Source organism: Henckelia pumila, chromosome 3 (assembly GCF_033568475.1).
Source record: "Henckelia pumila isolate YLH828 chromosome 3, ASM3356847v2, whole genome shotgun sequence".
In the NCBI taxonomy this organism is placed as follows: Eukaryota; Viridiplantae; Streptophyta; class Magnoliopsida; order Lamiales; family Gesneriaceae; genus Henckelia; species Henckelia pumila.
The window spans coordinates 201,411,357-201,435,166 of NC_133122.1; the positions used below are offsets into that span (position 1 = coordinate 201,411,357).

The following is a 23,810-nucleotide window of genomic DNA, read 5'->3' on the forward strand; positions in this document are numbered from 1 at the left end:
TTAAATTTTTATTATTATTATTCGAAGTAGAGGCTTAATCAAATACAACCCCACACGCTTGACTCTATACACAAACGTACTATTAAACCGTGTTTTCTAGTATCTTAATTAATGTGGCAATGAGTCAACTAATTAAACAGGCATATGGCGACTTAATTATTGCAGTAAAGTATTGCCTATTTATGTAAAAACAATGACTTTTTAGAAGAGAATTAACAAAGTCAATACTTATCAAAATATTAGTGACCTAAATTGAAGAAAAATAAATTAAAAGTAACTTTAATCACTAATAAACTGCATTTATATATATATATATATATATTTAGAGTTTCTTTCAAGTGCCCACCTATCATGTGTGTATATATATATATATTTATTTATTTATTTATATGCACACACACTACTATATACCTTAAAATAATTAGAGCATACTTGATCCATTTATTTAAAAATGTAATATATTTAATAGTATTATTAAAATAATATAATAAATTTTTAAATGTAATCTTTGATGATGGTGTTTTGAATAATAAGTGTTAATATTTAGACATGGGAAAAAATATATTTTTTCCTTTAGACGTGAGATTGATCAAGAAATAATTAAAACGCTTGGTATAAGGACATTCAATTATTTTTATTTTGCAATTTATATATTTTAAAATAAAAATAATATTAAAGAGCAAATTAATAAAATAAATAAAAGTAGTTTATATTATTGCTCTTCTCTTTCAAGAAGGCGATTGCAGAGAAGAACATCACTCGCTCTAGCTGCTGCAGACTGCAAGAAGATTAGAAAAGGAGAGAAAGACAAAGATAGATAAAGATAGAGAGAAAAGACACCTCAGAAACAGCAGACAGTACTCTCAGAGGAAAAAAGAAGAATTGTTTTTTTAAAAAAATTCAAATTCCAAAGAGAAGAAAACGATGTGTGATATTCGACAAATCTGCATATATTTTAAGAGGTATGTGTGAATTCGAATTGAGCAAACGACAGAAGAATTAAAAAATCAGTGATTAAGTTTTGATATATATATGCTTTCACTTTTACTTCTCGTTTCCCTTTTTATTCTTTTATTTGATTGATATCTTTTCATTTTGATGGATCGATCCGATCCATATATAGACTGATGATGATGGAGAAGAAGAGTAGTACTGTGATATGGGAATAGCTAAGCCTCCAATACGGCGGCCAGCTAATTGTGTTATCTAAGTCTGGAGTAAGAGGTGTTGAATATTGGGATCGACAATTTGTATTTGTTGAATTCTATATATATATATATATATGTCCCAGGATTATCATGAAGCTGGTATCTTGGGTTTCTCATTCGAGAGATCCAAACAAGAACATGAGCAGCAGATCCGGAAGAACAAACTGAGGATTCAAGCTGGATTCGAACCACCTTTAGTGGGCATGGAATTAGAAGATGATGATGAATCGGGAGGAGTTGATCTTCCGGCCGTATATGAAACTACTGCGGGTATGTTACACGAAATGTTCAATAATTTCCCGGCCTCTGAAATAATATTGCTGGAGAATGGGTATCGAATTCCCAGAACGATTCCTCCCACCGGACCCGCCGATTGGAACCAACACCGGCAAGGGATCGTGGGAAATTCCAAGAATCAGAATATTAATGAGGATTCAGCGCAGCTTTTCTTGATGAATCCACATGAGCATCAAAAGTCACCTTCACCAATATCTCCTGCAGCTGCTTCGCAAAATCCTCTCCCCAAATATTCTTCGGCTACTCTTCACATGTTGCAATCTTCTTCTTCAAATCTCCAAGCAGCTTTCCATAACGGCCAATTCGCATGGAACGGAAATGAGAAGATATTGGAAGGACAAGCAGGGCTTTCTTTATCATTATCTTCTTCATTAATGGAAGACGGAGGGATGTTTTTCTTGGGAGGATCACATTCACAGTTCAATAATATTCTACGAAATTCCAAGTATTGCAAGGCAGCTCAAGAGCTTCTGGAAGAGTTTTGTAGCGTGCAGGGTCCGTTGAAGAAAAACAAATTCAAAACAAACCTTACTAGTCATGGGAATTCATCATCTTCTACTAATTCCAAACATAATCTCCCTCCATTATCAGCTTCTGACAGGGTTGAGCATCACAAGAGAAAGGTCAAACTATTGTCCATGCTTGACGAGGCATGTAAATTATATCTATCTTTCACTCTCTTCTTTTTTATATTATATTTATTTATTTTACAGACAAAATAAATAAATAAATGTCCGGCAACGGCAACCATTTTATTTTATTTTATTAATTGCCGGCCAATGAAACATGCTTCATTAATTAGCTACTACGTACGCAAATTAAATTAAGTTTAATACTCCTAGCTACTTATAAATTTTTCTTTACATATATTTGTGGGGGTGGGGTATAATTAGAGTATGCGCGCAGGGAGATAGATTATTATTAATGGAGACTAAGCAACCACCGGCAGATTGAAATTGAACGTCCAGCAAGAATTCCAACATTGCTTATAATTTTGTTCTCCAATCAGTACACACGGTGTTTGAATACATATATATATATTTAAACATATATAATAGTTCTTTATTGTTTTGGATCGATCGACAAAAGATTGCATTTTCAAATGAGACAAGGATATTCTTTCCTTCACATCAACAATCATTTCACTGCATGTACTAGCTAGGCTCTGATTCATCAAGTTATAATTATTATATGTCGAATCTTAATTGGCCCCCTTTCTCAGTATATATGTCTGAAATAAAACTAAAATCCTCCGTCAACTAATTAAGAAACAAGAAATTAATTTTTTTTTCTCACATGCAAAATCTTGCCATATTTGAAATTTAATTAGGCCAATTTAATATATTATATCTAACAATAATTAATACGTACCATTAATTAATTAACATCTCTATCAGAATAATATATGTTGATCTCTGGAAATGTACGTACGTACGGCCCAATTAAGTAAATTGTCTGTCTTTCTTAATTTTTTTCCCTCCCTAGCTGCAGGTGGATAGACGATACAACCACTACTGCGAGCAAATGCAAATGGTTGTGAACTCATTCGACATGGTGATAGGTTTGGGGGCAGCGGTTCCGTACACGTGTCTGGCACAGAAGGCGATGTCTCGGCATTTCCGGTGCCTGAAAGACGCAATTTCAGCCCAAATAAAGCACAACTGTGAAGTTTTAGGCGACAAAGATGCTGCCACATCCGGCATAACCAAAGGCGAGACACCCAGGCTCAGAATTCTTGAACAAAGCCTGAGGCAACAAAGAGCATTTCATCACTTGGGAATAATGGAACAAGAAGCATGGAGACCTCAAAGAGGCTTGCCTGAAACATCTGTTAACATTTTGAGAGCCTGGCTTTTCGAGCATTTTCTGCATCCGTAAGTATATATATGTTTTACTTCCACAATTAATTTCTTAAGTAATTATTTCTGGTTTTATGCAGTAAAAAAACTGAATTAATATTATATATGGTTAGGAATCAATCCAAAATTTAATAATCAAGAATTCACCACGCAGACGATTACACACAGATAAAAACAATAATACCAGAAAGCAAGTGTTTACGTGGTTCGGCACTACGTCCACGAGAGAGCAACACAACACTTTTATTAATCACCAACAGAACAACCAAGCTCAAGAACAGAGCTTATTACAGAGATGGACAACGAAAAACTCTCAAGCTAGATACAGACTCTATTCAAGCTTTTGATACTTGAATTCTTTCCGTCACAATCTTCGCTTGTTTCTCTCCTCCGAAATCTCTCTTTTCTTCTCTCAATATATTCTGAAGAATTTGATTTTCTGTTATTCTCGTTGCGACAAGCTTCCATCTGTATATATAGAGAATTAAACCGACTTTCATCTTGGCCTTTAGGTCAACATTAACTTACGGCTCAATTACAAAGTCAACATAGTCCAACCAGATAAGCCTTCATTCATCAGTCTAATCTGCCCTCGTACATCGATATGCATCGATCTGCCTGCAAGCGTATAGCTTCTCAGACACTTCATCTGACTTCTACCCAAGTCACAGTACTCGAGCAATCTATCTGCATGAACTCATCCGAAGACTTATCTGGCCATCACTTCGATCTGATCCCAGTACTCGATCTGCACCGTGAACTCATTTGAACTCCGAGCTCATCTGATCTGTACAATTCGATCCGATCTCTTCTCTATTCCCATTCAATCTGATAGAAGCATACTTCAACAATCTCCACCTTGATTCTTTCAGAAGGAATGCTGCTCTCCATCCTAGCCGCCTTGGCTAATTTCCAATCACCGCATTAACTAAGTCCAAACATTTCTTGAACTTAGCATACGGCAGTGACTTAGTCATAGCATCTGCAGGGTTTTCTTCTGATGCTATCTTCACAAGGATCACATCTCCTTTTTCAATTACATCTCTCACGAAATGCATTTTCACGTCTATGTGTTTCGATCGTTCATGATAGACTTGGTGTTTCGTCAAGTGTATTGCACTTTGATTGTCACAGTATACTACAACTTGATCTTGTTTTACACCCAACTCCGCTATCATCCCTTTTAACCACAATCCTTCCTTTATGGCCTCAGTCACAGCTATGAATTCTGCCTCAGTGGTAGAAAGAGCAACCACTGACTATAAATTAGACTTCCAGATGATCGTTGTGCCATAAAAGGTGAACACATAATCAGTCAACGACTTTTTCGTGTCTAAGTTCCCAGCAAAATCTGAATCCACATATCCAACTACCGGATCAATCTCATCTTGCTGTTTCTCAAACTTCAATCCCAGCCCAGTTGTGTTTATGAGATATCGGAGAATCCACTTTAAAGCTTCCCAATGATATGTTCCCGGATTAGCCATAAATCTTGACATTACACTGATTGCATATGCCAGATCAGGCCTACTACACACCATTCCATAAATGAGACTCCCCACTCCACTAGCATATGGAATACCAACCATCTTCATCTTGTCTTCCTCACATTCAGGTGACTGATTCGTAGATAGCTTCAAATGCTGTCCCATAGGGGTCAAGACAGATTTTGCATGATTCATATTATACCGCAGAACAACCTTCTTCAAATAGTTTTTCTAACTCAGATGAATCTCCTGTCTTTTCCTGTTTCTCACTATGTCCATGCCCAGAATTCTCTTCGCTTCACCCAGATCTTTCATCTCAAACTCTGTGTTGAGCTATTGTTTCAAGGATGATATCTCTGTCCTACTTTTACTTGCGATCAAGATATCATCAACGTAAATCAGTAGGTACAAGATAACCTGCCCATCATCCTTCTTCAGATAGACACATCTGTCATATTGGCTTCTAACAAAACCAATATCAATCATGAACTCATCAAACCTCTTGTTCCACTGCCTAGGACTCTGCTTTAGCCCATACAATGATTTTCTCAGTAAGCAGACTTTGTTCTGGGTTTTCTGATGTATGAAGCCCTTTGGTTGTTCCATATAAATGGTTTCTTCCAGGTCACTGTGTAGAAACGCAGTTTTCACATCCATCTGCTCAAGCTCCAAGTTGAGCTGGTTCACCAGTGCTAACATAATCCGGATGGAACAATGTTTGACCACTGGAGAATAGACCTCATTAAAATCTATCCCTTCTACTTGACCAAAACCCTTTGCAACCAATCTTGCTTTATACTTGATCTGATCTGTACCAGGAGTTCCTTCCTTTTGTTTATAGATCCACTTGTATCTCAATGTTTTTTGATGCTTCGGTCTGTCTACTAGCTTCCAGGTTTGATTCTTCTCAAGTGAGTTCATCTCTTCATTCATAGCTTCAATCCACTTGTTTTTCTGTTTACTCGCCATAGTTTCATCATAAGTATTTGGCTCTGAATACTCCACCTCCTCAGCTACTGTTAGTGCATACCAAGCCAGATCAGCTTCACCAAACCTCTTAGGAGCTCTGATCTCCCTTCTGGTTCTGTCCCTTGCAAGATTATAAGTACTCAAATCCTCTGTTTGATCAATCGCTGTCACATCTTCATCTTGCATCTCTTCTGACTCTTTATCTGGCACAGAAGACTCCACTTTAATCGGTAGTTTATTATTCACACTGATCTGACTGTCCTTTCCATCTGTATTCATTTTATATCCAAGTTTGGATTCATCAAACTTCACATCCCTGGTGTTGCAGCACTTTGGATCTCTTGACTCCAGGTTCCAAACCTTATAACCCTTCACACCATCCGGATACCCAATGAATATACATCTGACTGCCCTTGCTTCCAACTTGTCCTGTTTCAGATGAGCATATGCAAGACATCCGAATACCCTCAAGTTTGAGTAGTCTGCAGGTGTTCAACTCCACTTCTCCATTGGTGTCTTGAAACCAATCGCACTGGATGGACACCTATTGACCAAATAGCACGCAGTAGATAATGCTTCTCCCCAGAAGGACTTAGGTAGAGAAGCATTGATCAACACACATCTTACCCTTTCCAGAAGAGTTCTGTTCATTCTCTCTGCCAGGCCATTCTGCTGTGGTGTTCCTGCCACTGTTCTGTGTCTGATAATTCTTTTCTCCTTACATAACTTCACGAACTTATCTGATAAGTATTCCAGCCCATTATCTGTTCTCAGGTGTTTTACTCTCCGATAACTCTTGTTCTCAACTGCCAGCAGCCATTCTCTGAACTTGTCATATGCTTCATCCTTAGTCTTTAAGATGAATATCCATACTCTCCTCGAGTAATCATCTATCAAGGACATGAAGTATCTGCCTCCACCATGAGTTTCTGTCCGAGAAGGACCCCATAGATCTGAATGAATGTAGGCCAATGGTTGCTCAGTTGTGTGACTCCTTGACCAAACGATACTCTTTTTGATTTTCCAAGAGCACAAATATCACACAGCTCAAGTGATTCGATATTATCTCCACCTAACAGACCCTGTTTAGACAGCTCATGTAATCCCTTCTCACTTACATGTCCAAGCCTCAGATACCATAGCTTGGTTCTGTCTTGCTATTCCTGAATACTTGCTGTACTTTTAATAATCGTTTCACCTTGTAGTACGTACAGGAGGTTCCTCTTGACAGCCTTCATCACAATCAGAGATCCTTTAGACACTGAGATATTGCCTGCTCCTGATTTGAATGAATATCTCTGAGCATCAAGCGTTCCCAATGATATCAAGTTTCTCTTCAACTCGGGCACATACCTCACCTTGGTGAGTACTCTGTCGATCCCATCATGCATCCTTATTTTGATATTTACAGAGCCCTTTATTCTGCATGATTGATTATTCTCCAACAGTACCATGCCCTGATCTGATTCCTCCAATTTTTCAAACCAAGATCTTATAGGACACATATGAAAGGAGCATCCTGAATCTAGTATCCATTCGTGGTTTTGATCACCTTTAGAAACCACCAATACTTCTGCTGAGTCATATCCATCTGTAGCTATGGCCAGAGTACCATCATCCTTGGGTTTTTCCTGTTGCTTCCCTTTCCTTTCAGGATAATCTCTTCGCAGATGTCCAACCTTCTGACAGGCATATCACTTCATATTACCCAAGTTTCTGTTCTGGTATCTTCCTTGACTCTTCGATCTGGACTTTGGCCTGTATTTCCCACTAGATGTCCTCTTATGACTTCTGCCCCTCGCCGTAAGACCTTCTCCATGTGATTTAGTGTTTGTGTTCGATTTTCTCTGAAGTTCCTTGGATTGAATAACAGACATAACTTCTTCCAATGTTATCGTCTGTTCTCTTCCATATAGCAAAGCATCCCTGAAATTTTCATATGCTTTAGGAAGAGCATTCAGAAGTATCAAAGCTCGATCTTCATCCTCAAGCTTTACTTTAATATTCTCCAAGTCATCCAATATCTTGGTGAATTCTTCGACTTGGTCTTCAAGGTTCTTCTCATCCTTAATCACAAAGGAATACAATCTCTGTTTCATGTACAGACGATTAGCCAGGGATTTTGTCATGTATAAATTTTTGAGTTTGAGCCACACCGCCGCTGCAGATTCTTCTCTGGCCACCTCCCGAAGAGGTCTATCTCCCAGACAGAGAATAATTGCACTGTGTGCTTTCTCGAGCAATTCATCCTTGTTCTTTATCTCATCGGACATCTCCTCCTTCTTCTTAAGAGCCTCCACCAATCCTTGTTGTATCAGGATTGCACGCATCTTAATCCTCCAGAGTGAGAAATCGTTCTGGCCCGTAAACTTCTCAATATCAAACTTCATTGATCCCACCATCTTTGCTTGGTTTCCCACAGACGGCGCCACTTGTTAGGAATCAATCCGAAATTTAATAATCAAGAATTCACCACGCAGACGATCACACACAGATAAGAACAATAATCCCAGAAAGCAGATGAACCTAACGCACAGAAATCAATCAACCAACTCACGCGAAAGCAATAAATAACACAAGTGTTTACGTGGTTCGGCAAAGATTTGCCTACGTCCACGAGAGAGCAACACAACACTTTTATTAATCACCAACAGAACAACCAAGCTCAAGAACAGAGCTTTTTACAGAGATGGACAACGAAAAACTCTCAAGCTAGATACAGACTCTATTCAAGCTTTTGATACTTGAATTCTTCCAGTCACAATCTTCGCTTGTTTCTCTCCTCCGAAATCTCTCTTTTCTTCTCTCAATATATTCTGAAGAATTTGATTTTCTGTTATTCTCGTTGCGGCAAGCTTTCATCTATATATATAGAGAATTAAACCGACTTTCATCTTGGGCTTTAGGTCAACATTAACTTACGGCCCAATTACAAAGTCAACATAGTCCATCCGGATAAGCCTTCATTCATCAGTCTGATCTGCCCTCGTAAATCGATCTGCATCGATCTGCCTGCAAGCATATAGCTTCTCGGACACTTCATCTGACTTCTACCCAAGTCACAGTACTCGAGCAATCTATCTGCATGAACTCATCTGAAGACTTATCTGGCCATCACTTCGATCTGATTCCAGTACTCGATCTGCACCGTAAACTCATCTGAACTCCGAACTCATCTGATCTGTACAATTCGATCCGATCTCTTCTCTATTCTCATTCAATCTGATAGAAGCATACTTCAACATATATATATATATATATATATATATATATATAGCTTTATTATTGGATCAAGAGAAGCATTTCATCACTAAAGAAATTAATCATTATCGTGGCATTCCATGACAAGACAAATCTAATTGATGCATGCAATTGTTCAGCCTTTTCCTTTTCTTTTCTTTTCTTTTGTTTTTTTTCTTTCCTTTTTTTTTTTTATCTTTGGTTATTGTCGTTTAAAGGTACTCAAATTACAGTGCTTGATCAATGTTGTCCTTTCATTTTTTATTGCCATAATTTGTCAAATTTCTCAGGGGCACATCGTTCCTCCTGCGTAAAATTTTTTTCCCAAATATCTTATCTAAAAGACTCAAGTTTGCAACTGGGGATCTGATCTCTAAGTTATTTATTTATACTAAGAGAGAAATAACGCCTGCTTAGGTACTGTGTCAGACATTCATTCTGATAAAATATTAAAAAAAATAAAACGCTAGTTTAAATTCAATATTTAAGCATTCAAATTTCAATACACCTCAACACCCATTAGCTAGCTACGTAGAAAAGTAAGTTACTTTTTTAACAAGTCCTCCATATTATTTAGTATATATGCGGAAACAATCTGACAATTTAATGAATTAAATTGATCGCACTCAACCAGTATAACTGAAATAAATGGTGTACGTGGTTTTATGTAAAATAAGACAGTGTTGTACTTCGTGTCGTAACACCAAAGACAACACAGTGCAGCGGAAATTTAAAGCGTAAATAAAACTCAAGTAATAACTTTTGCACGAGTATACTAGTAAACGTAAGAGCAGTCTTACAAAACAATCCTAGTGATTTTACGAAAAGTCATTAAATACTAAATTTCTCAACACATTGAGAAATCAAACTTGCATCCTAAAATACGACAAGGTATAAAAACTATTGGATGCAACTCCCGTGGCCTAAATTGAAGAGACAGTAAAAATCTTCGAACAACACTATTCCCATAGTGTTGTCTCTGATGTCTTCAACACGAACGGCAACACGGGGACATGCAACAACGATGGTTGCAAACCTTGCTTCAGAATTCTTCAAGATCTTCACTCGAATTCTTCCGAGTATGCGCAGAGTAGTTTTCGTCTGAAGCCACACCTTTTCTTGTGCGTAGAAATCTCCTTTTATAGATAATCATCCAAGCTTTGAAGATTTCCTTAGATAGAGTCCTACAAGAATATGTAACAACTTTTTAGTAGGAAATAAACTCTATCAATACATGGAAATCAAATCATGATAATATCAAATTATATTTTATCAAATAATCACATTATCACGATATGATTTAAACTTTGGCAAATATATCTTTAACATATACAAGATATACATGGAATATTTACCAAATAATCTATCTTGTCTAGAAAGCAAAATCTTCTAATTTCCAATTAATTGGGGCCGAAATATACAAGGAATAAAATTCCTTTCAATCTCCCCCTTTTTGTTTTCTGGACAACACAATGCACAAGTATGAGATACTTATAAACTCCCCCTGAGTTAAAAACTCTTCCCCCCCTGAATTTTAAAGTCTCCCCCTGAAGTGTTGTCCCTCATGTCATAACACGGTGGATAACATGAGCAAATACCCATGGGATTCTTTAATTCGAATATCAGAGCATAAGTGGGGTAGAAGATGTTAGTCTAGTTAACACATATATGAGCAATTAAGGCACGTAACTAGAACGAATAAAAACAGTTATATCAGAATGAAGCAATTAAAATAAAGAAAGGATGAGAGAAGAAACAAAATCTAAATTTGATCACTATCAGAGCTATCTTGATCAGAGGCTTCATTCTCATCATCCTTAGTCCCAGATGGACCAGCTTCATCTTCATCTTGTGCACTATCTCCCCCTGTTTGGCCAGAAATGCCAAGTTGTCGCCGACAATCAGCCAAGACCGTGCTATAGAAGGCAATGTCTTCCTGAGCTTGAGCAATCTTTTCCTCGGCATGAGTCATCAGCAGCTGAATGGTGGCAGTGGTGAATTCCAGAGAGGTAGGAGTAGGCACTGTGTCTTCAGTGTTGTCCCCGTGTTGGCAACATCGAGGGCAACACCAGCCATGTCAGCAGCAGGAGTAGGAGTGGCAGTCTAGGGTAAATCCATTACGCGATTCCCCTTTAGAAGCCTAGCTGCTAACTTCAAAGTCTCAAGCAGATCAGTGAGATCTTCTGTAATATTGCGAATGAACGTCTGAGATTCCAAAATGTCATAAATCAGAGATGGGAATGGCAGCTTGGTAGACTTGAGACCTCCATCAGCAAACTCGAGTACCGTCTTGAATACCATCTTCCCAAAATTAAAAGGACTCCCAGTACCAATGGCATATAGAATGATCGCCTGAGGTCTTGTGATAACGGTGGAGTTGGAGGAGGGCGTCCAATTCCTCACAGCTATCTTGTGCAGCACAGAATAAAATGAAGTGAGCTTGGCTGCAGAAAAATGGTCAGAGAACTTTTTGACCATACCTCCAGTGAGAACAGTAATCACTTCGTTGATCTCTGGAGGATTTCCTTCATCAACGTCTGGGGTTGAGTAGTGAGAGTTGATCACGGCTGGAGTGAACTCGAACAGCCGACCCCGTAGATACACCAAGAAATACTTTGCAGACTCTTGATCTTCAATGCTCGATTTTAAGTTGGCGTAAAACTCCAAAATCACCCTCTTACAGTAGGGTATCACAGCAACCACAGTAGAATAAAGCTGTCTAAGCTTTAAAAAATCGATCAAATTGTACCTATCATATGATCGGACATCTATGTTCCTTTCATCCAGAAGTCCTCTGTGAGCGAGAAGAGGCCAAGTAGCAGCAGCATCACCAGAGTAAAATGTGAGGGAATGGGCAGCATCCATGTCATATTCCTCATCAACAGTGTTGTCCGTGGTGTTGACGACACCAACTGCAACACTGACATCAGCAGCAGTAGAAACATCCTCTTGGTCTAGAGGGTCTTCATCAGCATCCATGCTGGAAACATCCTCAGAGTCTTCTTCTTCTCCAATATCAGTACTCTTATCAGAAGAGTCAGCAACCGAGTTGGCAGAGGAGGAAGAGGAGGAAGAGACAGAATCTTGTTGAGCTTTGCCTTGCGCAAACTCCTCCATCATCTCAGCATCAGGCGCATCATCGGAGATATGAGCAGAGGGAGGAACAGAAGAGGAAGCCTTTCCTTGCTTGAGGCTTTCCAAAATTTGTGCCAGAGTGGCATCTTCATCCGAATCAGCACTTGCTTGAGGCACAGTAGCTGTAGGGGTGACTTTAGAAGGAACACCATCAGAAGATTTTGAATCTTCGCTATCAGAAGCGGATTCAACTATGGGAGCGGATGCGGAGACAGAGGTAGCAGTCGAACCAGAGGGTTTTTTCCTTGCCACAAATTCATAGTTGGCATCATCAGAATCATCACCGGAGCTGCGGTCTTCTTCAGCCATAGATATGCGTGGACCCTTGTAAAAACGCTTGGATTGAGTAAAATCAGGGTTGTATCCAGCCTGCCTTTTTGATCGACGAGCCATTGGTGCAGCCGGATTCACCTTATTCAAAACGGAGAAATCAGGAAGATTTTCCACATCAATTGCGTTCCCTGGTTCTCCAGGCATGAGAACAGCAAGAGGAACAGGTTCCATGGGTACAGGAATTATCGGCAGAGAAGGAGTGGAAGATGGGTTTTCTGGTGTTGTAACACCGGCAGCAACATCAGGCTCTTTGTGGCCCATCTCACTTCGAATATCCTGTGGATCAAATCCTGCCATTGAACGAAAATTTCAGAGTGAGAGACGGGTAGGGTTCGCAGAGAAAAGCAATCGGGAACAAAGAATTGAGAGAAGATGATAATGCCCGATGAAAAAAAATATTTATAGAATCCTTATCTCAAACGGTAACAAAATCCTAACAAACCCATAATTACCCTGATCCCTGATCTCTCTTCAGTTACAACGGTAACTTTCCTAACGGACGAAAATTAAAAACCGAGATTAAAGAGATAAAATCCCATAATTAAGGCAATAATCTGAGATAAATATTTCAACCCAAATATTCCAGAATTACCTCCACATCAGCCTAACTCCACTGAACCAAAAATCAATCACGAAAATTCAATTTTTTTTAGTAAATAGGGTAAATCATCAAAATTCATCTATTTAGAACCTTACCCAAAAACAGAACCTTATGAGCAAAAATGCATATGCATGGCCTATTTTATGCCTAAACAGAGTGTAACATAAAATAAAAATGCAATCACAAGCAAAACAATATGTTGACGAGTGTAGTGTTGCCTCTCATGTTGCCAACATCAACTCCAACACCATAGTTTTTCAAAAAGCATTTGAGATATACACACTTGATTACCCTTGATAAAGAAAATTTCAGAAGTGGTAGCTTTCACACTAATCGAACAGTCTTCATTGGACTCAATTAGGTAGCTTTTTCCATTTTCTTCCAATTTGGATAAAGTTCGTATTTATGACATTGGTCAACAAACTTTATAAAAAATTATGACACTGAATTTGCGAAACCACCTTTCACATGGAACAAGAACATGGAATACACGTACATCCCTCAACTACTTAGTGGTTTAGTCAGAGTCTATTTTGCAAGGGCCAGTGTGTTTCAATAACATTTTGCAGAAAAACTTGGCATTGAGTGAATCAACGAACCAGAGATTTAAACACCACACAAAACAGAATGAGTGCAGAATGTCTAAAAACCTTAAAAAATGCATGACAAGAAAAACAACAGTGTTGTCGGCAGTGTTGTAACACCGAAGACAACACATGCAAGGGATTATAATGCACACATGCTGAGAGACCTTCGAAGAGTTGAAAATCTCTCATGATCTAATGCTTTAGTAAAGATGTCTGCCAATTGGTTATTGGTTCCAACAAACTCCATTTGAATCATACCTTTTTCTACCAAATCTCGAATAAAGTGATGACGAATGTCAATGTGTTTTGTGCGTGAGTGTTGAACTGGATTTTTTGATATATCAATAGCACTCGAATTATCACAATAAACAATGGGGGGTTCACTTTTAAACCCATAATCTTCAATCATTTGGTTCATCCAAAGAAGTTGTGAGCAACAATTTCCGGCTGCCACATATTCAGATTCAGCAGTCGAAAGTGACACACAATTTTGCTTACGACTATACCATGAGACCAAATTATTGCCAAGGTAAAAACAACCACCCGTAGTGCTTTTTCTATCATTCACATCACCAGCCCAATCGGCATCACTAAAACCTACAAGGTTAGTGTTGGTTTCCCTTGTATACCACAATCCCAAGTCCAATGTACCCGAAACATATTTCAAAATTCTCATGACAGCTTTTAAATGGGTTACCTTTGGATCAGATTGGTATCTAGCACATAAATACACACTGAACATGATATCAGGACGACTAGCAGTCAAATACAAAAGACTCCCTATCATGCTGCGATACATGGTGTTGTCAACACCAGCCGCAACACTGTCTTTTCCTAATTTTTCACTCGAGCCCATAGGAGTTTTCATGTTCTTAACATTCTCTTTGCAAAACTTTTTCACCAAGTTCTTTGCATACTTACTTTGACAAAGAAAAATTCCTTCATTTGTTTGCTTAACTTGCAATCCAAGGAAAAAAGTTAACTCTCCTACCATGCTCATCTCGAAAGTAGAAGACATGCATTCAACAAAATTATCAACATGTTTTTGGAAAGACGCACCAAAGATAATGTCATCCACATATACTTGACAAATAAGAATTTCACCTTTGGCCTTTTGAATAAAAAGGGTTTTGTCAACTTCACCTCGTTTGAAGCCAATTTCGAGTAAATACTCGGTCAACCTACCATACCATGCTCGTGGAGCTTGCTTCAAACCATAGAGTGCTTTCTTCAACTTGTAAACATGATCCAGGTGATGTGGATCCTCAAAGCCTTTGGATTGCTTTACATACACTTTCTCATTCAAGATACCATTCAAAAATGCACTCTTCACATCCATTTGATAAAGTTTTATACCCATATGACATGCAATAGCTAGCAATAGTCGGACTGACTCAATGCGGGCAACAGGAGCGAAGGTCTCATCAAAATCAACCCCCTCAACCTGCGTATACCCTAGAGCAACCAACCTTGCTTTGTTCCTAATGATGTTTCCTGATTCATCGGTTTTATTTTTGAAAATCCATTTTGTACCAAAAACATTACCATGATCAGGTGGTGGAACCAAAAACCAAACATCATTTCGGACAAATTGCTCAAGTTCTTCATGCATGGCATTTACCCAAAATTCATCATTCAAAGCATCATTGACATTCTTGGGTTCAATATTGGAGACAAAACAGGAATGCATTACCTGAGAGTACACAGAACTCATGCATACTAAACCAACCATCTTGCGGTAGTCAACCTTGTCCTTACCTCGAGTTTTCCTTGTTCCATGCACATCTCCAATAATCTGTGATGAAGGATGATTCTTCTGTATCTTGCTTGGAAGGTTCTTTTCAGTAATCATTTCAGCTTCCTCATTATTTTGGGAATTTTCTTCATGAATTTCTGAAGAAACCAGTGTAGTGTTTGGTGTTGTAACATCTGAGGCAACACTGTGTTCTTCGGAAGGAATTTCTAGCAAGCCTTCAACATCATCTTCAGCAGTTTTTCCTTTGAGATCTGCACCATCATCAAAAACGACATTAATGGATTCCATCATTGTTCTGGTCCTAAGGTTATACATCCTATATGCACGACTATTAGTAGAATAACCAAGGAACAAACACTTATCACTCTTGGAATCAAATTTTGCTAGGTGATTTCTATCATTCAAAACATAACACACACAGCCAAATATATGAAAATAGTTAAGATTTGGTCTCTTTCCCATGCGTATCTCATAGGAAGTCATTGAAGAACCACTTCTCAAATAAACCCGATTGGAAATATGGCACGCTGTGTTCAATGCTTCTGCCCAAAATCTTTTGGAGATATGTTTTGAGCTCATCATCACCCTAGCCATCTCCTGCAACGTTCTATTCTTCCTTTCGGCAATTCCATTCTGTTGAGGAGTTTTTGGGGCAGAGAACTCTTGTGAAATGCCCTTCTTATCACATAAAGAAGAAAACAATGAGTTCTCAAATTCCTTTCCATGATCAGTTCTGATCCTTGCTATAGTCAAAGTATATAGGTTAGTAATCTTGGTAAACAACTTCTTAAAAACACCAAAAGTATCTGATTTTTCTCTAAGAAACCTTATCCATGTAAAACGAGAAAAATCATCAACACATACCAAAGAATATTTTTTACCTCCATAACTTTCGACTTCCATGGGTCCCATCAAATCCATGTGCAAAAGTTCGAGACACTGTGTTGTCCCACAGTGTTGTAACACGGGATGCGCAACACGGGTTTACTTACCTTTTTGGCATGCACCACAACCATATGGAACACCAGTCTTTAGATTTGGAAGACCTCTGACAGCTTCATACTTACCCAGATTCTTTAAGGTCTTGAAATTCGCATGTCCAAGTTTTTGGTGCCATAGACTAAACTCATCAATCTTTGAGTGTCTACATGCCAAGTCTTCACCTAGTTGGTAGCAGTTATCCACTGATCGTGTACCTGTGATAACACAACGATTAGCATTATCAAAAACTTCACAAGTATTTTTGTCAAACTTCACATGCAAATCATCATCACACAGTTGACTAATTGAGATTAAATTTTTATTAAGTCCTTCAACATGTAAGACGTTTTGAAGCTTTGGAAACCCTTCCACATTGAGTGTTCTTTTGCCAACAATCCTTCCTTTTGCACCTCCTCCATAGGTCACTCTACCACCATTCTGTTCAAGGTAATCCGTGAGGTGATCTTTCAAACCTGTCATGTGCCGAGAGCTTCCACTATCAAAATACCAATTACCTGCAGTGTTAGCTTTCAAGGAAGTATAAATAACAAAACATCTCACATCAGGCTTTTGTATCCAGACTTTCTTCATAGTGGGCCTCTTTCTGCCAGTGTTGCTCTTGGTGTTGGACAACACGGAGGGTAACACTTGCTTAGATTCCCACAAAACATAGTCATTTTTAAGCTTACGACAAAAAGGCCTGATATGACCAGATTTGAGACAATAGTGACATACAAAAGGATGCTTCCATTGTTTTGGCTTAGAAACAGAAACATCTTTTTCAACAATGAGTTTCTTACCTTTCGAAGCAGTTGAAGGATGGTTCAAGGAATCATTACCTTCCTTCACAAATACTGGTGTTTTGGAACATTCACCAGTTTCAAAAACACTTTCTTTAAAACCAAGTCCAAACTTATCATTCTTACCAATAGTCAAAATGGAATCAAGTTTGCTCGAACTGGAATTAAATTTATCAAGTGTAGTTTTTGCTCTTACAAGTTCAGAATTCAGCAACCCTAATTCCATATCTTTCTTACTCATGAGAATTTCCAGTCTAGCCACAGCAGCTTTCAATTCAGTATTCTCTTTTGTAAGAGTTGTGTTCAACTGATTCCTCTTGTTCCAATCACTGTATAACTCTTCATAGAGTTTTTGAATACCTTCCAGAGTATAAGGATCTGCTACCTGTTCTTCATGATTGCTGGAATTGACAAGGTTAGAAGCAACAAAACAAACAGATTTTTGAATAGTGTTGCGTCCAGGTGTTGCAACACCGGAGCCAACACCAAGAGGATTAATTTGAAAATTTTTCTTACTCTCCAGTAACGCAGTAAAAGATATGAGATCTGCCTGTTCAACCTTTTCTTGTTCTTCTTCAGAATCATCATCACTCAGAGAAACATTCATACCTTTCCGAAGGCGATTTGCGCATTCATAAGCATAGTGGCCATATCCCTTACATTCCCTGCATTGAATGTTATCAAAATTTTTGCTTGAGGACTGAACCTTACTATCATACCTTTGACGAGGTCCTCGAGTAGCAGCAGGTTTTTGAGGCTTCTCTGAAGTAGGCAGTCTAGGAAAATTTGAGGATTGTGCACTTTTCACATCCTTCTCTTCTTTCATTACCTTGAGATAATCAGTAAATTTCTTCGAGATCAAGGCAATAGAATTTTCCTCAAGATTAGAATCCTTTACTTCCTGTTGAACTTCAGCAAAATCATTGTAAACATTATTAGATACTTGAAAAGCAATAGACTTACCTTTCGAGTCATCTTCGGCTTCCAACTCCATCTCATAGGTGCGAAGAGAACTAATTAACTCATCCAAACCCATTATAGATGTATCTTTTGATTCATCTATAGCACAAACCTTGGTGTGAAATCTTTTGGGAACAGAACGAAGCACTTTCGATACAAGTCTCTCGTCCGAAATAGGATCACCAAGAATAGATGCTTCATTAGCAAGGCTCTTCAACCTTACATTGTATTCCATGATGGTCTCTGATTTCTCCATTCTCATTTTCTCAAATTTTGAAGTTATGAGACGCATCCTTGTCTTCTTGACACTAGCCGAGCCTTCACAGTGGGTTTGTAGTTTCTCCCAAGCATCCCTAGCACAAGTACAAGTACCAATTAGATTAAACATGTTCATATCAACTGAAGTGAACATAGCATTAAGAGCTTTAGCATTATAAATAGCCGCAATATTCTCTTCGGCTGTCCATTGTGATCTTGACTTTGGTCCTGGTACATCATCATCTCTCATCGGTGGTGTCCAGCCATCAAGAACACGTTGCCAAGCCCTGGACTCAATGGATTGAATATACATGCTCATCTTCAATTTCCAAGGGCCGTAATATGTTCCATCCAAAATAGGTGGACGAATTGCACTTGTGTACGGAGTGTCCATAACTAACCTGTAACACAAACCAGGAACTCACTTAGTAAAGTCAAGTGGTGGCTTTGATACCACGTGAAATAAACGGTGTACGTGGTTGTTATGTAAAATAAGACAGTATTGTACTTCGTGTCGTAACACCAAAGACAACACAGTGCAGCGGAAATTTAAAGCGTAAATAAAACTCAAGTAATAACTTTTGCACGAGTATAAAACTCGTGCGGGTGCCTTAGGGCTAAATATCACTAGTAAACGTAAGAGCAGTCTTACAAAACAATCCTAGTGATTTTACGAAAAGTCATTAAATACTAAATTTCTCAACACATTGAGAAATCAAACTTGCATCCTAAAATACGACAAGGTATAAAAACCATTGGATGCAACTCCCGTGGCCTAAATTAAAGAGACAGTAAAAATCTTCGAACAATACTATTCCCACAGTGTTGTCTCTGATGTCTTCAACACGAACGGCAACACGGAGACATGCAACAACGATGGTTGCAAACCTTGCTTCAGAATTCTTCAAGATCTTCACTCGAATTCTTCAGAGTATGCGCAGAGTAGTTTTCGTCTGAAGCCACACCTTTTCTTGTGCGTAGAAATCTCCTTTTATAGATAATCATCCAAGCTTTGAAGATTTTCTTAGATAGAGTCCTACAAGAATATGTAACAATCTTTTAGTAGGAAATAAACTCTATCAATACATGAAAATCAAATCATGATAATATCAAATTATATTTTATCAAATAATCACATTATCACGATATGATTTAAACTTTGACAAATATATCTTTTAACATATACGAAATATACATGGAATATTTACCAAAGGAATAAAATTCCTTTCAATAACATATCAACAAAATTACAGTTACTGAATTATAGAATGAAAAAGAATGCACCTGCATGTCTTCTACTGCAAACCTCATCGGTCGTCAACCGTGCATTGACCAGGAGTTCTTACATCTTCTACAATATACGTACTTTTCTTTTGTGCATTTGTAACAAGTGAATCCATTTTTTTTTATTATTATTGAAATAAATATATGTTGCGTTCAGGATTCTAATTAAGTTTTATGTATAATTTAATTTAGTTGATTGTTTTTTACTTGACAACATGGAGTAAAATATTTATGTTGGTGGGGTGGGCCGGGTTGTACGTGAATAGACGGAAGAAGGGAGAGCGTGCAGGTGCCCATTTCAATTCTGAATCTTCTGCAGCTGTTACTGTGATGGATTGTCACGTTTCATGCAGCAAAAAGAGATAAAAAAAATAAAAATAAAAATGGTACATAAATCCAATACATGGTGAAAGTTTTGTGGTCACATAAATCTGTTTACGGTTCGAATCTAATGAGTGGTGTCGTTTTCTTTTTCTGATGTGTGTTGTCGTCTCAGGTACCCTAGTGATGCAGATAAGCATCTCCTGGCTCGACAGACTGGCTTATCAAGAAACCAGGTACGTAAATTACTGGATTAATTTCATGATTTTAGGAAAACTGGTAGCAGCTGGCACGCATAAACTAATGTTTATATATATCGATCGAGTTTGGAGTTCATTGACCTGCTAATAATATCATCAACAAAACAAAACAGATAATTAATTTCATCCATTCATTTAATTTAAGATCGATGCAGCTTAATTATTTATTCATCGTTTAATGGGTCCACAGTAAAAAGTAAGCCGGCCCATATATATCATATATCCCAAACGTACGGTACTACTGGGAAACTTTTTGGATGGAAGTTTTGCAAGGATTGGTGTAATTATTGGGTGGCTTTTTCTTGTTTCTGTTAAAGAAAAGGCATCCCTTTCTTTCGATTGGTTTTTCGTGATCTGATGTGCGTATATAAAAGACATAAATTCTGAAATATATAGAGTGAAGAAGAGTAGTACGTAGTGTAAGACATGAAAGTTTGCAGTGGTGGTCTATCTTTTCTCTCTTTCTTACGTACGCATGCATGAGGTTGTACCACACAATTCAGTGACCTTTCAGCCTGCATCGCTGACTGAAAACTGCACCCAGCTCATTTAACTCCCATTCTTTCCCATAATCCTCCAATCAATTCATGCAACTAATTAGAAAAATTTTAAATATTGTATTATATTATATTATATTATATTATCGGGCAATGCCCATAACAATTCTCCAGTCTATTTTTCGTCTAACCAACAAACTCACTCAACTAACTAGGATTCTGACCAATCCTGAGATTTCGTTTTTACCACTGGATCAAGCAACTCTTAGTGAAAAGAATTGAGTGTGTATATATCATAGTCCTATATATATATATATATATATATATATATATATGATTCGATCGAGGAAGAGTCAAGTAGCAATTTAACATTTGTAAATAATGAAATTTTGAATTTGGACAAAAAATTATCATATCAACATGTGTAATTCTTTTGTTGAGTCGTGGATCTGCGCGCTTCTTTAAAACTGAGAAAAACAATTATATTGTTAGTGGTGACCAATTAATAATTATCCATATAATATTATATATTGATCATGGCATGCATAGACATTTTAGAGTGTCTTCTTTTTAATTTGTACATTTTAGAGTTTCTTGTTTGTCTTTTCCGATGGATGGCATTTATATGAATTTAAGGATCGATGTTGAATCTTATTATAAGGTTTAATTATGTACGAGTTTAAAGTTTTTACGTTACATGGTTTGGTAATGTTAACAGGTGTCGAACTGGTTTATTAATGCGAGGGTACGGTTATGGAAACCCATGGTGGAGGATATGTATCAGCAAGAATCCAAAGAAGAGAGTAGTCAGCGGGACCAAAGCAGTGGCCACATGATCAATAATGCGCAGATCACTCCCGCCAAAACATCTCAAATCGAAAACGACCCAGCTTCCTTCGTCGCAATTAATAGGCACACCGCCTCTAACTCGGTGGCGGCGCTACCTCTTCCGGCAATGCTTGGGGTCAATTCCGGTGATGTGTCGCTCACGTTGGGCCTGCGTCATGCCGCCAACTTATCGGAGAAGAATTCGTTTTTGGGTTAGGATCATTGGGGCTGGTTAGAATATTGATTAAATTATTCCACCTTTACTTGTTTTTGAATAAGTCTTTAAATTTATTTTGTTTTTTTTTTTTTAGACAAATCGATTACATTATGAGATTTCGGAAGCTATTGTTAGCAACATGTACGGGATATATATTAATGACCAATATAATTCATGTATAGTTCATATTATTCCACAATTTATTTAGCTTTCGATTTTTTTTTTCATTTTTATGTGTGTGCATCTATGTGATCCATTATATGTTTTGTAAATCGTACAATTATACATGTCATAACATAAAAAAAATATTTTTTGCGTGGTAAAATTAGTAATTAAAATATTGTCGATATTCAGTATGTATGTATATATTAAAATTCATTTTGATACACGAACTATTAATAAAATATCAAATTTATATACATAATATTGAAAATTTTAATTTGTACATGATCAAGTTTTTTTTTTTAAATGTAAATTTATTAATCTCCAATTGAATCATACATAAAAAAAGACCTCTAGAAATGGAGGAACGTATACAAGAAAAACGGCAAACGACAACGCTTTTTTCGCGTTGTTATTGTCACGAAAAAGCGTTGTCGTAGCTAGTGTTGTGAAAGACCGCGGTCAAAGACAACACAAAAAAAGCGTTTGTGTTTTGAGCAAAGACAACGCATAAAAAGCGTTGTGATATTTGAAAAAGACAACGCTTTTTCCGCGTTGTCTTTTTTAGCAACGACAACGCTTTTTATGCGTTGTCTTTGACCGCGGTATTTCACAACACTGGCTACGACAATGCTTTTTCACAACATTTATAAAAGCGTTGTGTTTTGCAAAGACAACGCTTAAACCACCTACGACAACGTTTAAAAAGCGTTGTCTTTTCTCAAATAAAGAACAAAAAAAAAATTAATTCACAAATTTTCAATATTATAAATCACTCAATATTAAAATTTTTTGAAAAATAAATCTAATATACAATATTTCAATATTATAAATCATTCAAATATAACAAAAATCATTCAAATATAACAAATAATCGAATTCTTCATGTTCATCTCGACTATGTGCGCTATTCTTTCTGCCTCAAACCGGAGTCGGCGATCAGACCAACTCTCAGAATGCTAAATCCATTTGGAGGACTGGGAATGTGCTGAACAATAGCAGCAAACAAGAATAACATTTCAAAGCCATGGTTATGAATGGCACAATAAATCAAACATCAAAGAAGAAAAGTAAAATGAAAACAAATACATAATCCGCATACTGAAAATGTGCTCCTCATCATCGAAAAACTCCAGCCCCGCATCATTTCAAGAAACCTTCTTTTCCAATTTATCACTTCTCAGGCTTGACGAACGTTTTGAGAGATAAATTTGTCTAATAGTTTGAACCTGAAACTGCAAGTTTCAGACTAGCATTCAACTCAAAATACAATAAAACAGTAGTAGAGATAAAAAGTTCAGTAATGAAGAAATAATTATTCATAGCCATTGTAGGCTAAGGATTAATTTCAACTTCTAAAACTGCATAATGAATCGTAATAGAAGAAATAATTATAGCATCCTTCCAAGATCATAACAAACTTTACATCGCGAAGCCTCCATTGCAAATTCCTGTAAAACCATCACATCACGAGCAGTCTTAACCAGAGCCTGGATTTCCATGAAAAGATCTTAAGACATAATTCAATAGTAGCATATTTGATATAAATATGTCAATCTGGAAATCCCTAGGAATTGATAGGTGTCCCTTGCGCCCAGACTTTTCCCCATGCAGTTTTATCTAAGAAAGATGAACATCACCAAGAGTTTAGGCCTGAGACTTGATTTTGATATTTTTTTTTAATGTAGCCCGTGTAAGTAACTTAATCAAAACTTATATTGGACACTAATTTTAGTCACAATAACATGAATGACAACTATTCACTGGCTC

At 37.4% G+C, this 23,810-nt stretch overlaps 1 protein-coding gene across 2 annotated transcripts; it reads left to right on the forward strand.

Annotated features, from left to right (window-relative positions):
• The first annotated feature begins 709 nt into the window (after nt 1–709).
• On the forward strand, nt 710–22,059 carry LOC140887277 (BEL1-like homeodomain protein 7). Of its 2 annotated transcripts, none has more exons than XM_073294432.1 (5): nt 710–962; nt 1,124–2,155; nt 2,991–3,379; nt 20,252–20,312; nt 21,552–22,059. In XM_073294432.1, exons 2-5 carry the CDS (start codon nt 1,283–1,285, stop codon nt 21,876–21,878), a joined length of 1,650 nt encoding a protein of 549 aa, XP_073150533.1. In that variant the 5' UTR covers nt 710–962; nt 1,124–1,282; the 3' UTR covers nt 21,879–22,059. The 2 variants fall into 2 exon arrangements, with proteins under 2 accessions (XP_073150533.1, XP_073150534.1); XM_073294433.1 differs by having other exon boundaries at nt 711–962; nt 2,997–3,379.
• The last annotated feature ends 1,751 nt before the right edge of the window (nt 22,060–23,810 follow it).

Bases quoted from the DNA above. Each gene is read 5' to 3' on its own strand.
- LOC140887277 (XM_073294432.1), top strand. From the start codon at position 1,283: ATGTCCCAGGATTATCATGAAGCTGGTATCTTGGGTTTCTCATTCGAG. The intron at 2,156-2,990 runs GCATGTAAATTA...TTCCCTCCCTAG, and splicing joins TATTGTCCATGCTTGACGAG to CTGCAGGTGGATAGACGATA. The intron at 3,380-20,251 runs GTAAGTATATAT...TTGTCGTCTCAG, and splicing joins TTCGAGCATTTTCTGCATCC to GTACCCTAGTGATGCAGATA.